This window comes from Lissotriton vulgaris, chromosome 2_1 (assembly GCF_964263255.1).
Source record: "Lissotriton vulgaris chromosome 2_1, aLisVul1.2, whole genome shotgun sequence".
In the NCBI taxonomy this organism is placed as follows: Eukaryota; Metazoa; Chordata; class Amphibia; order Caudata; family Salamandridae; genus Lissotriton; species Lissotriton vulgaris.
The window spans coordinates 292770101-292784865 of record NC_141687.1 but is presented as its reverse complement, the minus strand read 5'-3'; the positions used below and the strand labels follow the sequence as shown (position 1 = coordinate 292784865).

The window sequence follows — 14765 nt, the reverse complement described above, 5'->3', positions numbered from 1 at the left end:
ATGCCCACCCCTGTGTTCCCTCTCCTGTGATGGCTCCTGCCCTCCCCTCAGTGATGGCACCTGTCCCCCCATGTGGTGGCTCCAGTCCACCCCACGCCTGGGATGGCTCCTGTCCCCCCATGTTGTGGCTCCAGTCCACCCCCACCTGTGGTGGCTCTTGTCCCCCCCTGTGGTGGATCCTGTCTCCTCCCTGGGTGGCTTCCGTCCCAGTCCTGGAACGACCCCTGCAGCGAGGGTGAAGTTCTTGATGGGCCTCTTCTCAAAAGGGCTCAGCTCAAAATTAATATAGAAAGGTCGGCGAGTAAGTAAGTGAAGGGATGGGTGAATGGCTGGATGAATTAGTGAAAGGGTGAATGGATGAATGAAAGATTGAATAAATGGCTAATGAGAGAGGATGGATGGATTAATGAGTGAGGGGAAGGATGGAGAGAAAATGTAAATAGCTGGATGTATGGGTGGAAGGGTAGCTGGATGATGGATGAGGGGAAAGATGGATGAGGGGAAGGATGATGGATGAGGAGAAAGATGGATAGATGGATGGAGGGGATGGATGGAGGGGAAGGATGGATGGATGAGGGGAAGGATGGATGGAGTGGATGGATGGAGGGGAAGGATGGATCAGGAGATGGATGGATGGATGGATGGATGAGGGGAAGGATGGATGGATGGATGGATGGGTGAGGGGAAGGATGGATGATGGATGAAAGGAAGGATGGATGAGGGGAAGGATGGATGGATGAGGGGAAGGATGGATGGATGGATGAGGGGAAAGATGGATGGATGAGGGGAAGGATGGATGGATGAGGGGATGGATGGATGAGGGGATGGATGGATGAAGGGATGGATGGATGAGGGGATGGATGGATGAGGGGAAGGATGGATGAGGGGAAGGATGGATGAGGGGAAGGATGGATGGGTGAGGGGATGGATGGGTGAGGGGATGGATGGATGAGGGGATGGATGGATGAGGGGAAGGATGGATGGGTGAGGGGATGGATGGATGAGGGGAAGGATGGATGGGTGAGGGGATGGATGGATGGATGAGGGGATGGATGGATGGATGAGGGGATGGGTGAGGGGATGGATGAGGGGATGGATGAGGGGATGGGTGGATGGATGAGGGAATGGATAGAGGGGAAGGATGGATGGATGGGTGGGTGAAAGGATGGATGGATGGATGATGAGGGGAAGGATGGATGGATGATGAGGGGGTGGGTGAAAGGATGGATGATGAGGGGGGAGGGTGGATGGATGGATGATGAGGGGAAGAGTGGATGAGGGGAAGGATGATGGATGAGGAGAAAGATGGATAGATGGATGGAGGGGATGGATGGAGGGGAAGGATGGATGGATGAGGGGAAGGATGGATGGAGTGGATGGATGGAGGGGAAGGATGGATCAGGAGATGGATGGATGGATGGATGGATGAGGGGAAGGATGGATGGATGGATGGATGGGTGAGGGGAAGGATGGATGAGGGGAAGGATGATGGATGAGGAGAAAGATGGATAGATGGATGGAGGGGATGGATGGAGGGGAAGGATGGATGGATGAGGGGAAGGATGGATGGAGTGGATGGATGGAGGGGAAGGATGGACCAGGAGATGGATGGATGGATGGATGGATGAGGGGAAGGATGGATGGATGGATGGATGGGTGAGGGGAAGGATGGATGATGGATGAAAGGAAGGATGGATGAGGGGAAGGATGGATGGATGAGGGGAAGGATGGATGGATGGATGAGGGGAAAGATGGATGGATGAGGGGAAGGATGGATGGATGAGGGGATGGATGGATGAGGGGATGGATGGATGAAGGGATGGATGGATGAGGGGATGGATGGATGAGGGGAAGGATGGATGAGGGGAAGGATGGATGGGTGAGGGGATGGATGGGTGAGGGGATGGATGGATGAGGGGATGGATGGATGAGGGGAAGGATGGATGGGTGAGGGGATGGATGGATGAGGGGAAGGATGGATGGGTGAGGGGATGGATGGATGGATGAGGGGATGGATGGATGGATGAGGGGATGGGTGAGGGGATGGATGAGGGGATGGATGAGGGGATGGGTGGATGGATGAGGGAATGGATAGAGGGGAAGGATGGATGGATGGGTGGGTGAAAGGATGGATGGATGGATGATGAGGGGAAGGATGGATGGATGATGAGGGGGTGGGTGAAAGGATGGATGATGAGGGGGGAGGGTGGATGGATGGATGATGAGGGGAAGAGTGGATGGATGATGAGGGGGTGCGTGAAAGGATGGATGGATGGATGGATGATTAGGGAATGGATGGATGATGAGGGGGTGGGTAAAAGGATGGATGGATGATGAGGGGAAGGATGGATGGATGATGAGGGGAAGGATGGATGGATGATGAGTGGGTGGTCAGAAGGATGGATGGATGGATGGATGATGAGGGAAAAGGATGGATGATGAGGGAAAAGGATGGATGGATGATGAGGGGAAGGATGGATGATGAGGGGAAGGACGGATGGATGGATGGATGATGGGTGGGTGAAAGGATGGATGGATGGAGAGTCGGTGGGTGAGAGGATGGATGGATGATGAGTGGGTGGGTGAAAGGATGGATGGATGATGAGTGGGTGGGTGAAAGGATGGATGGATGAGTGGGTGGGTGAAAGGATGGATAGATGGATGAGTGGGTGGGTGGATAGTGGGTGGGTGAAAGGATGGATCAGTGGATTGGATGATGGGTGGGTGAAAGGATGGATGAGTGGGTGGGTGGGTGGATGGTGGGTGGGTGGATGGTTGGGTGGATGATGGGTGGGTAGGTGAATGAGTGAAATGATGGATGGATTGATGGATTGATAAGTGCAAGGGTGAATGAATGGACGTATGAGTGAAAGGGTGGATGTAAGGATGGATGAGTGAGTGAAAGGGAGGGTAGATGGACAAAAGGATGAATAGATGTGTGAAGTAGTGAAGTGATAGATGAATGAGTGATAGGATCAATGGATGGATTCATGAGTGGATGGATGGGTGGGTGTATGGATGGAAGGAAGGATGGCTAAGTGAAAGGGTCGATGGAGAGAAAAAGGGAGGATGGATGAATGACTAAAATAGTGGATGGGTGGAAGGATTAGTAAGTGAAAGGATGGCTGTATTGGTGAAAGGGTAAATGGCTGAATGGATGAGTGAATGGATGGATGGGATAAAGAGTGGATGGATAAGTGTACAGATGGATAGGGTGAAATGGTGGATAGATGGATAATGGAGATGAGTGAAAGGATGGATGAGGGGATGGATGAGTGAAATGATAGATGGAAGGATACATGATGGATAGCTTTGCAAACGGTTGAATATGTTTGGAAATGCCTGGGCTTACTTATATACTATTGTGCGACCTCTGATGTGTCTGTAAAACGTACCTATTGTCCTGAAGTTTTGTCCTGAATTTTGACCTCCTGTCCTGAATTTGTGTCCTGAATTTTGACCCTTTGTCCTGAATTTTTACACTCACCGTCCTGAATTTGCACCAATGCCAGTTGGTCACCCTAACACTGAGGCCTGCTCTGCACTACCTGTCACGGTGCAGCACTGAACACAGTCCCTCCGTGCGCCTCCTTGGGTGGCTTTTGGGGGGCTCCTCTGCCGCATTGGCGTTTCTCATTTTTGACTCTTGACCATATTAACTAACCCCTTGCAACGGCTGGGCTCAGCACTGGCCCCCACCATCGAGCGAGGAGGGCGATGGCTGCCTGTTGATTGATTGCTACTCCGAGTCAAGGATTCATATTAAATAGGCCTCCTGTCCCAGGCCTTGTGACTGCGGAACCGGCAAGCGGACTTAGGTGCACTTCAAAGCTGTCCAGACTGACGGAGCAGGAAGGAGAGGCTAACGGCGCAATGGGGTTGAATAAGGAGTGGACAGCTTCATTTCCGTTTCTACCAAGATAGGAATGGAACCTATAATGTAACAGCACGCGCCAGCAGGAGCAGCTGCCTGCACTGTTTGAATTGAAACTTTAAATTGTGCCCTGCTCGCGCGCCGCAGGTCACGCGACTATCCCTCGTCGGGGCAGAAGTAATTGCGCAAAATCAGACTGACTCATGACGTCAGTGCTGAATGTAACATTAGATTGTAAACAAACCTCACTCCGGCGCCGAGTCAGACCCCGCAGCCACAAGCAGCAGATTGCACGCTTCCATTACCTTGCGAATTCGGTAACACACTGGTACTAAAATTTTATTAATTCATTAAAGCCACGACCTGCGGCCCCAGCAACAAAACAGGCCCCCTGTTACAAAACCGGCCCCCACCCCATGCAGCCTACCGGGGGATTGCCCGGTTGCCGGAATCACCAGTCCGGCCCTGGCCCAGAAGGATGTCCTTGAGAGCTTCATTGAAAGGCATCAGGGGCTCAGAAGAGACTGTCGCGGTTAGTCCTGAATGCCACTGTAGGAAGCTCCTGGCCAAAGCCCTCAGCTGCCGTACGCAAAAAAACTGCATATGACGCTCCCTCCCCAGTATCCATGGTAGGGGAGAAAGCATGCCAAGGTCTGGGGTTTGGGGGCGACCACTGGCATCACCCAGGTCCTCTCGCCAGTCCAGCTCCTCAATTTGGTCAGCTAAAGGATCCACAGACCCCTCCCATTACTCCTCATCCTCCTCTGGTTGTCAAGCAGGCCTGAAAGGAACACCAGGGATGAACAGAAACACAAACGTACCTTACCGCGCCAGTTCTGACATCGACCGATGTTGGTCCGGCACAGTGTTCAAGTCAGGGGTAAGGATGGGGTCGGGTGCAGGTCGGGGGCATGACTGGCGCCGGGGGTGTCATCGTCTGGATCAGTGTCGGGGAAGGTAAGGTGAGGTCAAACAGCTTCAATCCGGCTCCAGCCCTGGATCCTTGGGGGGCCTGCCGGGGCCAGAGCTGCCGGCATCAAAGGCCCAGGGCCCCCATCCCAGTTTGCGGCTACCGAGTCGGGCTGCCAAACGATACCATGTAGCACTTCGTAAAAAGCTTGAAGCTGGGCAGGGAACCCTCCGGCACTGGGATAAGGAGGGAAACTCAGAGCGTCCCTGGAGCAGGCTCCAAAGTTGGAGCAGGAGAGCTACGGGACCCACGTCGCGTCGGCAGACCGACTGGAAGAAGGCAAAGAGAAGTGCTGCTTCTTCACCTTCTTCTTGTGCTTCGACTTGCTCGAAGACCCCAAAGACTTGGATGATGAATGATGGTGTTGGCTCCACGACCGGTCCAGAGACCTTCCTCTCAACTGAGAACTCGAGCGACGCAGAGCTGACTGCCGGGCCTCCACAAACTTTCGGGACCGCTGCCGCAAAGACTTCGGATTCTTGGCCCGCAGTCAGGGGATGACTTCTGGTCATGGTTGCGCTCCAGGCACAAAAGGCACACGAGGTAAAGGTCCATAACAGACATCAGGCGGTTACAGGCCTCGCACAGTTTTGAACCCGGTCCGACGATGGGAAATCCCTCGTACACCAGGAGTCGATAGACTCAAAAAAGACGTTGACAAAAGTCGAGGCAAGCTCTCTCCGGATCTGCGCTAGGCTGGCACAGAAAAAGAAAGAACTGACGTCAGCGCGGAGGGAGGACGTCTAAGTAGACATCGTGACATCATCCCGGGCGGCCACGACGCTGGACGCGCAGGGGTAAGGCTAAGAGAAAATTTTTCCAGATCCAGTCTGACGCCTGGGGGTAATTCTAAGATAAGGAATATATAACTAATAGTCTCTTTCAGATTATTAGTATTTTAAATATAATGGTAAATCCCAGCCTGACAACAGGGAATGATTCAAGCACACAAATCTATGAAAAATCAAATGTTGGAGAACAACGTCTTTAAAGAAAAGATTTAGTAGAAGGTACTGAATATGCTACTTACCAGTATGCATCTGTTCTTGGCATGTAGGACTGCTTCATTCATGTCTGTGCATAGATCGCCGCCTAGTGTTGGGTCCGGATGATTGCACATTGTTGTCCTGGAGGAGTCTTCGAAGTATCACGAGATAGGTGGCTCCTCCCCTGGACTACAGTGCGCATGGGCATCCTCTCCATTCTCAGATTGTTTTTCGCCATTGTGGCAGAGATAGAGTGTAGTACAGTAAGTGATGACCATGCTAAGAGTAATTCTGAGTGCTGCAGCCGCTACAGGCGCCGGGGAGGAGGGCGGGCGATATGAATGTCAGCAGCCCTACATGCCAAGAACAGATGCATACTGGTAAGTAGCATATTCGGTTCGAGGCATGTGGGCTGCTGAATTCATATCTGTGCATAGAATATATAGCAGTCCCTCTATTAGCGGCGGCTGCCCGTGCCAGCTGCAGCAGTCTGAAAAAGTGTTTTTAGAACAGCCTGCCCTACAGCTGCCTGCTGTTTGGAGTGCACATCTACGCAGTAGTGTTTTGTATATGTGTGTATGGTAGACCATGTGGCTGCTCTACAGATTTCCTCTAAAGGAATGTTTCCAAGGAAAGCCATGGATGCCCCCAACTTTCGTGTTGAGTGGGCTCTTGGGGGAACCGTTAATGTGCGCTTAGCTTTTTGATAGCAAATCTGTATGCACTTAACGATCTTCCTGGCTATACCTGCTTTTGAAATGGGGTTGCCTTTGTGTTGTGGTGAAAAGGCAACAAACAGTTGTTTTGTCTTCCTGAAATCTTTTGTCCTATTTATGTAGTACATTAGAGCTCTCTTGACGTCTAGTGTGTGGAGCATTCTCTCTGCCACTGAATCTGGATTCTGGAAGAACACTAGCATGTTCTATAGTTTGATTCATATGGAACTGTGAAACCACTTTAGGCAGAAACTTAGGGTTAGTGCGTAGTACCACCCTGTTGGAGTGAATCTGTATGAATGGCTCCTGGATAGTTAGTGCCTGAAGTTCACTAACTCGTAGTAGCGATGGGATTGCTATTAGGAAAGCCACTTTCCACAACAAGAATTGTATCTCGCATGAGTGTAGAGGCTCAAAAGGTGGTCCCATCAGTCTGGTAAGGACCACATTCAGGTTCCATACAGGTGCCGGTGGGTGTCTGGGAGGAATAACTCGTTTGAGTCCCTCTAGAAAAGCTTTGATGGCAGGCACTCTGAAAAGTGAGAGATGCTGCCTGTTTTGGAGATAAGCTGCTACTGCGGATAAATGTACACGAATGGAAGCATAGGCCAGATTGCATTTGTGTAGATGTAACAGATAACAGATGATGTTGTGAGTAGATGCATCTAGCGGATTAATGTCGTTGTTGGCACAATAAATGACAAACCGCTTCCATTTCGCCGCATAACATGCGCTAGTGGTGGGCTTTCTCGCCTCCCTTATGATATCCATACAGTCAGGAGGCAGATTGAGGTAGCCAAATTCTAAGACCTCAGGAACCAGATCGCCAGGTTGAGCTGTTGCGGATCTGGATGCTGAATGTCGCCATGGCTCTGCGTCAAAAGCCTGGGCGTGAGGTGCAGCCTTTAATGCGGTACCACGGAAAGTTCTAGAAACGTGGTGTACCATGGTTGGCGTGCCCACGTCGGAGCAACCAGGATGAGAGTCATCGAGTGTTGCTTCAGTTTGCGTGCCACTAGCGGTATTAGCGGTGCTGGGGGAAAAGCGTACGCAAATATGCCTGACCAGTTCATCCATATCGCATTTCCCTGCGACTGTGGGTGTGGGAACCTGGCGGCAAAGCTTTGGCATTTTGCGTTTTCCCTTGTGGTGTACAGGTCTATCTCTGGATGACACCACTGCTGGAAGTACAGTCGGAGTACTGATGGATGTATCTCCCACTCGTGCATCTGGTGGCTGTGCCTGCTGAGCAGGTCCGTCATCTGATTGTCCTTGCCTGGGAGGTGTTCTGCCATGAGGAAGATGTTTCTCTGAATGGCCCACTTCCACATGCTCTGAGTCAGATGAGCCAACTGTGGAGAGTGTGTACCTCCCTGCTTCTGTATGTAGTACATGGCTGTCATGTTGTCTGTCCGGATCAACACTACCTTGTTGCACAAATGTACTTTGAATGCTTTCATTGCCATGAAGATAGCCATCAGTTCCAGAAGGTTGATGTGCATCTTCTTCTGCTGTGCTGTCCACAGTCCCTGCACTGTGTAGTGGAGTACATGAGCTCCCCATCCCTGGAGAGATGCGTCCGTCGTCAGTATAATCTGTGGCACAGGCTCTTGGAACGGTCGGCCCCTGCAAAGGTTTTGTGGGTTCCACCAATGCAGAGAGTTGTATGCGCGACCGGTCACCAACACTAGGTCTTTCAATTGTCCGTGAGCCTGATTCCACTGACGTGCCAAGCACTCCTGAAGCGGACGCATGTGTGGTCTCGCGTGCGGGACTATGAAGATGCAGGAGGCCATCATGCCTATCAACAGCATGAACACTCGTGCTGGAAGCGGGTGTTGTGGTTTGAATTTCCGTATCAGCAATTGCATGCTGTTGATCCTCACTGAATTTGGCTGTGCTTTGGCTGCCAGAGTGTCTATTGTCACGCCCAAGTACTGCCGTACGTGGGCGGGCTGAAGGTGGGACTTTGGATAATTCAGTGAAAACCCAGATCGTGAAGAAGGTGAATGGTGTGGGACATATGGGTGGTACATTGCTGTTCCGACTTTGCTTGGATAAGCCAGTCGTCCAGATAAGGGTAGACGTGAACGTTCTGTCTCAGTAGGTGTGCAGCCACTGTCGATAGGCACTTGGTAAACACCCTGGGTGCTGTTGTCACTCTGAAAGGGAGGACCTTGAACTGATAATGCTGATCCTGAATGGTAAATCTGAGATATTTTCTGTGTGACGGGTGTAGCGGTATATGGAAATATGCATCCTTCAGATCTAGTGTTGCGAGGAAATCTCCCTGACTGAGTAACGGTAGAACCTGCTGTAATGTGAGCATGTGAAAGTGTTCTGACAGGATGTACTGGTTTAGGGGCCTGAGGTCCAGTATGGATCTGAGGGACCCGTCCTTTTTTGGGATCAAGAAGTACAGCGAGTACACCCCTGTACCTTTTTGTTCCACAGGCACAAGCTCTATGGCTCCTTTTTGCAGCATGCTGACTACCTCCTGCTGCAATAACTGTATATGCTCTGCGGACATAGGACGGTGTCTTGGGGGTATGTTGAGTGGAGTGGATGTTAACTCCAGACAATAACCGTACTGGATAAGCTGCCTCACCCACCTGTCTGTAGTGATGGATTTCCAGACCGGCAGGAACTGTTGTAGTCTCCCCCCGACTGGTGTTATATGGTCGGGGGGTAGTGACAAGACGTCACTGTTTGTTAGTGGCGGAGGATCCGGAGTTGTTGTTTCCACGAGCTCAGCCCTTGGTGCTGTTTCCACGATAGCCACCCCTATTGTTCTTGTTGTAGGTGGTCTGCGTGCCTCCATTATTGTATTGTGTCTGCTGGGACACCTGGCCTCTGGAAGCTCCTCTAATGTTGGAGCGTCGAAAAGAACCACCCCTGAACTGCTGCGACTGTGGAGCCCCCATAGACTTTGCAGTCTCTGTGTCCTTTTTAATTTTTTCTAAGGTGGTGTCCACTTCTGGGCCAAAAAAGTAATCAGGGTTAACTGGCTGATTGAGTATGGTGGTTTGTATCTCAGGCTTGAAGCCGGAGATTCTCAGCCAGGCGTGTCTTCGTAACATAACGCTTGTATTAATAGCCCTGGCTGCAGTGTCTGCTGCGTCTAGCGCACACTTAATCGATGCGTTGGATATAAGTTTCCCTTCTTGTATTAGCATTTCTGCTGCCTCCTTATACTCATCTGGCAAATGTCGTAACAGGGTGTCAAGTGTATCATAATGACCCCTGTCATATCTGGCTAAGAGTCCCTGTGTGTTGGAGATTCGCCAGACATTGGCCGCTTGAGCTGCCACCCTTTTCCCTGATGCTTCTAGCACTTTAGATTCCTTGTCAGGGGGAGGAGCATCACCCGTGGTCTGCGAGTTCGCTCTTTTACGAGCATTTGAAACAACTAGAGAGTCCAATGGCAACTGTCCCCTGATATACGTAGGGTCCACAGGTGCTGGTTTGTATTTTTTTCAATTCAGGGGTTTACCACTCTTGCCCTTGTGGTCTCCTTAAAGATGTCTCCAGCATGTTTCAGGACACCTTTTAGCATGGGTAGAGTCTTGACAGTTCTCTCTGAGGTCGAGAAGGTGTCAAATAAAAAATCCTCTTCAATAGGGTCAGCATGGAGTTGGACATCGTGATTTTTTGCTGCCCTCTCAATAAGTGCGTTAAACGCAGCTGTGTCTTCTGTAGGTGAGGTTTTAACAGCATAGGTATGACTGTCAGGGGCATTTTGTGGCTCCCCTGGGTCAACAGTGTCTGCCCAGGGTTCAGTGTGGTCTTCTGGATCAGTGTCTACAGGATAACTGTAATCCTCATTGTCACCATCCCCCACATCCACATCTGAATGTGTGGGTGAAAAAGGAGCAGGTTCTTGTCCATATTGTTGTAGAGGTTCAAAAAGAAGAGGTGATGTTGCAGAATCCCTCTTTTTCTTTAATGGAATTTTATACGACTCCATAGGCTGTTCTGGGGCGATCTTTCGCTTGAAAATGGAAAGTCTACCAGACTCCGTGTCGATGAATTGCCTCGACTGATCTTCCTGCAGAGGCTGTCGATGCTTGGTGGCCCCTTCCGTAGTTGTAGGCTTTGGCCCCATGGACACCTTCTTGGCCGCTTCGATGCCCGTCTTAGGGGCGAATGCTTTAGGTGCCACTGGCGGCGGCAGTGTAAACTTAATCGGTGCCAACGACTTTGGAGGTTTACTGACTGTCTTCGGGGGTTGAGTGGCCTTCGGTCTGCGAAAAAGAGGCGGATGGTTGTGTTGACTCGACAGGGTCCTTAGAGCCACTGCCAGTTGTGGACTCGAGGTCTTTACTGCCCTTTGCCTTGTCGAGTCGACGTTTAGGATCGAGAACGTTCTGAGTTTCGAGTCCCTTGTTTGTGTCTACGGTCTTCGGCGCCGACTTTTTTGGGTCGATGTCCTTGACCTTTTTCTTCGGTGCCCCGGCTTTCGGCTCGACACCCTTTAGTGACCTCCCTGGGTCGATAACAGGCTTCTGTTTCGTCGGTGCCGATGGTTCAGAAGCCTTCGATCCGACCAAAGTAATGTGTACTTTCGGTTTCGATTTCGTTTCCAGTGCTTTCGGTTTTGTAGACACCGATGTTTTTGGTTTCGATTTTGATCGATCAACCGATGGCTCGTTGGAAATGTCCGTAGCCGGGCCTTGAGGCGAGGCTGTAGAACTATGCGTTTGATCTTGGGTAAGGCCATGTGGCGATCCCTCGACCTGAGCCTTATAGAGTGTTTTAGTCTCAGCCCACGTACCAACGGTTGGGCCTAGCTCCTCGCTCGAGCTATCTTCTACGGACCCAAAGGCCTCCTCGTCGTCTCCTACCTCGTCGACGACGTCTTCATTATCGACCATTTCCACATCTGCGTCGTAACTGGAGTCGATCTCTGATGCAGGATCAGACAGGTTCTCTCGAACTTCCTGCTCGACTCCCTCATCTTCCTCGGCATCGAAGATGTTCACTGGGCCAGGTGCAGTCTGCTGGGCCTCCTTCCGCGCCGCGCGTCGAAGGCGAATTGTTTTCTTGAAACGGAACCGAGAACAAGCTATACAGCTGGCTTCATCGTGATCCGAAGACAGGTACTTGTTGCACACCGGGTGGACATCGATGTGAGGATACTTGGAGTTGCAAACGGGACATCTCTTGAACGGGCTCCGTTCCATAATGGATCGTCGATAAGGCCTCTGGCGTCGACCGGGCCTTTAGTGCTGAAAAGCCACGCAGCTCTTCTTGACGTCTGGCTCGAGGATAGAGCTGGAACAAGTACTGGGCACCGATCGCAAAGACAATACCAACGATAACTAATGGCCTTTTGGCCAAATATAAAGTTTTTTTATTGATTCCGAACTTGAGTTAACAAATATACATCCGAACCCAATGGAGGAAAAAAACAATCTGAGGATGGAGAGGATGCCCATGCGCACTGTAGTCCAGGGGAGGAGCCACCTATCTCGTGATACTTCAAAGACTCTTCCAGAACAACAATGTGCAATCATCCGGACCCAACACTAGGCGGCGATCTATGCACAGATATGAATTCAGCAGCCCACATGTCTCGAACCTGAAATTTGGTATTATACATTTGGGCAACCTGTTGCTCGTACCTTGTGTGGGCTGTCCAGCGAAGGTGTCATTAAATCCATCGCAGGCTGTGCTGTCTTCTTGCTCTTCATTCTCTGTATCACACTCAATATCACTGTCACTACTCATGCCAGGCAGAAGGTGAAGAATAAGTTTATGACATATTGCATCTAAAAAGAAAATCACAATTGAGATGCTTACAATTTAACATCAATTGTTCTTCAAATAAAAAGTTGACAAATAAAAATGTACCTCCCTTCATCAAATAGCTCACACTGGTAGGTTCGCTAAAATGCATTTGCAACCAGAATGTACATTCTATTCAACAGCCAGGAGGGGAATATGGAGGAACTGGTCTAAAGCAATAGGCAACATAACGAATGTATGACGTTACCACGCATGTCTTTAGCAATGTCTTTACCACTTTACCAGGCAAGTATGTATATGTATATGTATATATATATATATATATATATATATATATATATATATATATATATATATATATATATATATATATATATATATATATATATATATATATATATATATATATATATATATATATATATATATATATATATATATATATATATATATTTCCAAAAACAGCAATGTTCACGCTCTCAGGAAAACACCACACAACGCCAGAAGGTATCTCCAAGGGTGTTTATTCACACCTACAACATGTTTCGGCTTGTAACAAGCCTTGATCACGTAAGTGGAAGTGTGTATGTGCACTAGTTAATAAAGACAATCATTGAAAAAATAGTGAACACAAACGAAGGGCAACTGCCACAATCAGAAACTGCAGACATCTTAGAATGGTGAATGTATATACAAGTAAACAAATAAATCTTTTCTGCAGGCACAACCTGAAAAATCAGAGATGTAAGCGCTGTGAAACTTGTTGCATCTGTTCCAAATCTGACCCCATCAATATGAGCAGACAAACATAAATCCAATACATATCGTGTGTGTCATTTCAATCATAAATGGATACATAACGCTGCCAATTCACATATGCAGAATACATGCTCAAACTACAACATAAATTCATGGGTCATCAAAATAAATTGATAATGGCAAATAACAGCAAGGTGTTGAAATATGAGAGCGAAAAATATCTCAAATATTGAATTACCGGCATGCTCGGCCGGAGTACACGCCACCTCCCATGGGGCCATCTGCAAACCTAACGGAGCAAACGTGGGAATATATATATAGGATGTGATCAAGCTCCTCTGTAGGAGCGAAACGCGTCAGGGAAGAGCATCAGCTCAACACTTTCTTTGTTTTAAATAAATTTGCCACTAGATAAGACGGTGTGATGGCGTTTTAACTCTATATATATATATATATATATATATATATATATATATATATATATATATATATATATATATTTTTGTTACCAAGCACACTTCCTCTAGATAAAGGATGGCACCGACTCCGTGAGTTTGCTCAAGGTTGAAGTTTTATTTTACAAAGCTGCTAGAAGACGCGTTTGGGCGGAAGCCTCCGCCTTGATCACTTCACCTACCCAAATGTGATTGCAAAACATATATCCCTCTGTACAGACACAGTTGCTTCACTGTGATTGGTATCTAGTTACCATGGTGACACATAGTTTGGTCATGTGGTAAGGCAACAGACATAGAAAAGTTCCTATACATCCTCCCAAAAGTTCGTGCAAAGTTACATTTTTTGATAGGGGAAAACCATCTGCACTTGCAAGTTTAAAACATAAAATACTTTGCAATACAGAATCAAATGAAATGAACAAGTTAATATCATGTGCATATTTACAATACATCATTTTTAACGATGGCGATGCATAGCATTGTATGTAAGCAAAACCCGGGTGAGCGTGAACATGGAGTCATGGCAAAAATACTATAATAACTGGCAGAAATTCAAGAAAATCTATATAGTACCCTATATGATTGTAATCAACATAGTCCGGGTAAATCAGCATCTAGAGCTTGTGGGTACATTCCCTCATACAAGACAATGATGTTCTCATGCAAATGACAATAGGTCAAACATAAATGAAGTAAATAATATCCCTAAAGATAGGAAATTCCATTCACCATGTTGCAAAGTAAACACAAAGGTTACTCACGCGAACCTCGTCTCCAAGTGGAGCAAAATATCTGCGTATATTACATGAAGTATGAGCCAAAGTCATAAGCCTAGTTATGATTAACATCCTACCGTCCCTAGATGCATGCACCTGAAGGACCCCAATATCTCACCCATATTGGTTTGAAACTTAACGTTGCCAAACTAGATAGTTACCAAATTTGATTAAAATGTTACAGAGGAAACAAAGTATTAACACAAGTAATGGTGTAGGTGTATCCTAAGTGGGAAAAGGGGACTTATGGGAGTATACTGCATTAATTTATAAATGTACAGTTAATGCTTCATCTGCATTAAGCCCATTCGGAATCTTAGAATCCAACAAGATAATATATCTTGCTTCCAGACGTCTTAGGGCAAGTCTGCGATTACCCCCTCTGATGCTTTTTGCAACATTATCGATGACAAAATATTTGATGTTAGAACTGTTATATATTCCCTTATCATCACCTTAAAACTTAACCACTCCTAAA

At 48.3% G+C, this 14765-nt stretch overlaps 1 protein-coding gene across 6 annotated transcripts in view; it reads right to left on the bottom strand.

The window, feature by feature from the left end:
• The window catches only part of TRIM37 (tripartite motif containing 37), a 1151903-nt gene that overhangs the window by 124182 nt on the left and 1012956 nt on the right, over positions 1 to 14765 (bottom strand). For all 6 annotated transcript variants that reach the window (XM_086954978.1, XM_086954980.1, XM_086954981.1 and 3 more), the window contains exon 23: positions 12171 to 12317. In XM_086954978.1, the coding sequence (XP_086811104.1) occupies positions 12171 to 12317 (147 nt within the window). The remainder of the gene's footprint in view (positions 1 to 12170; positions 12318 to 14765) is intronic.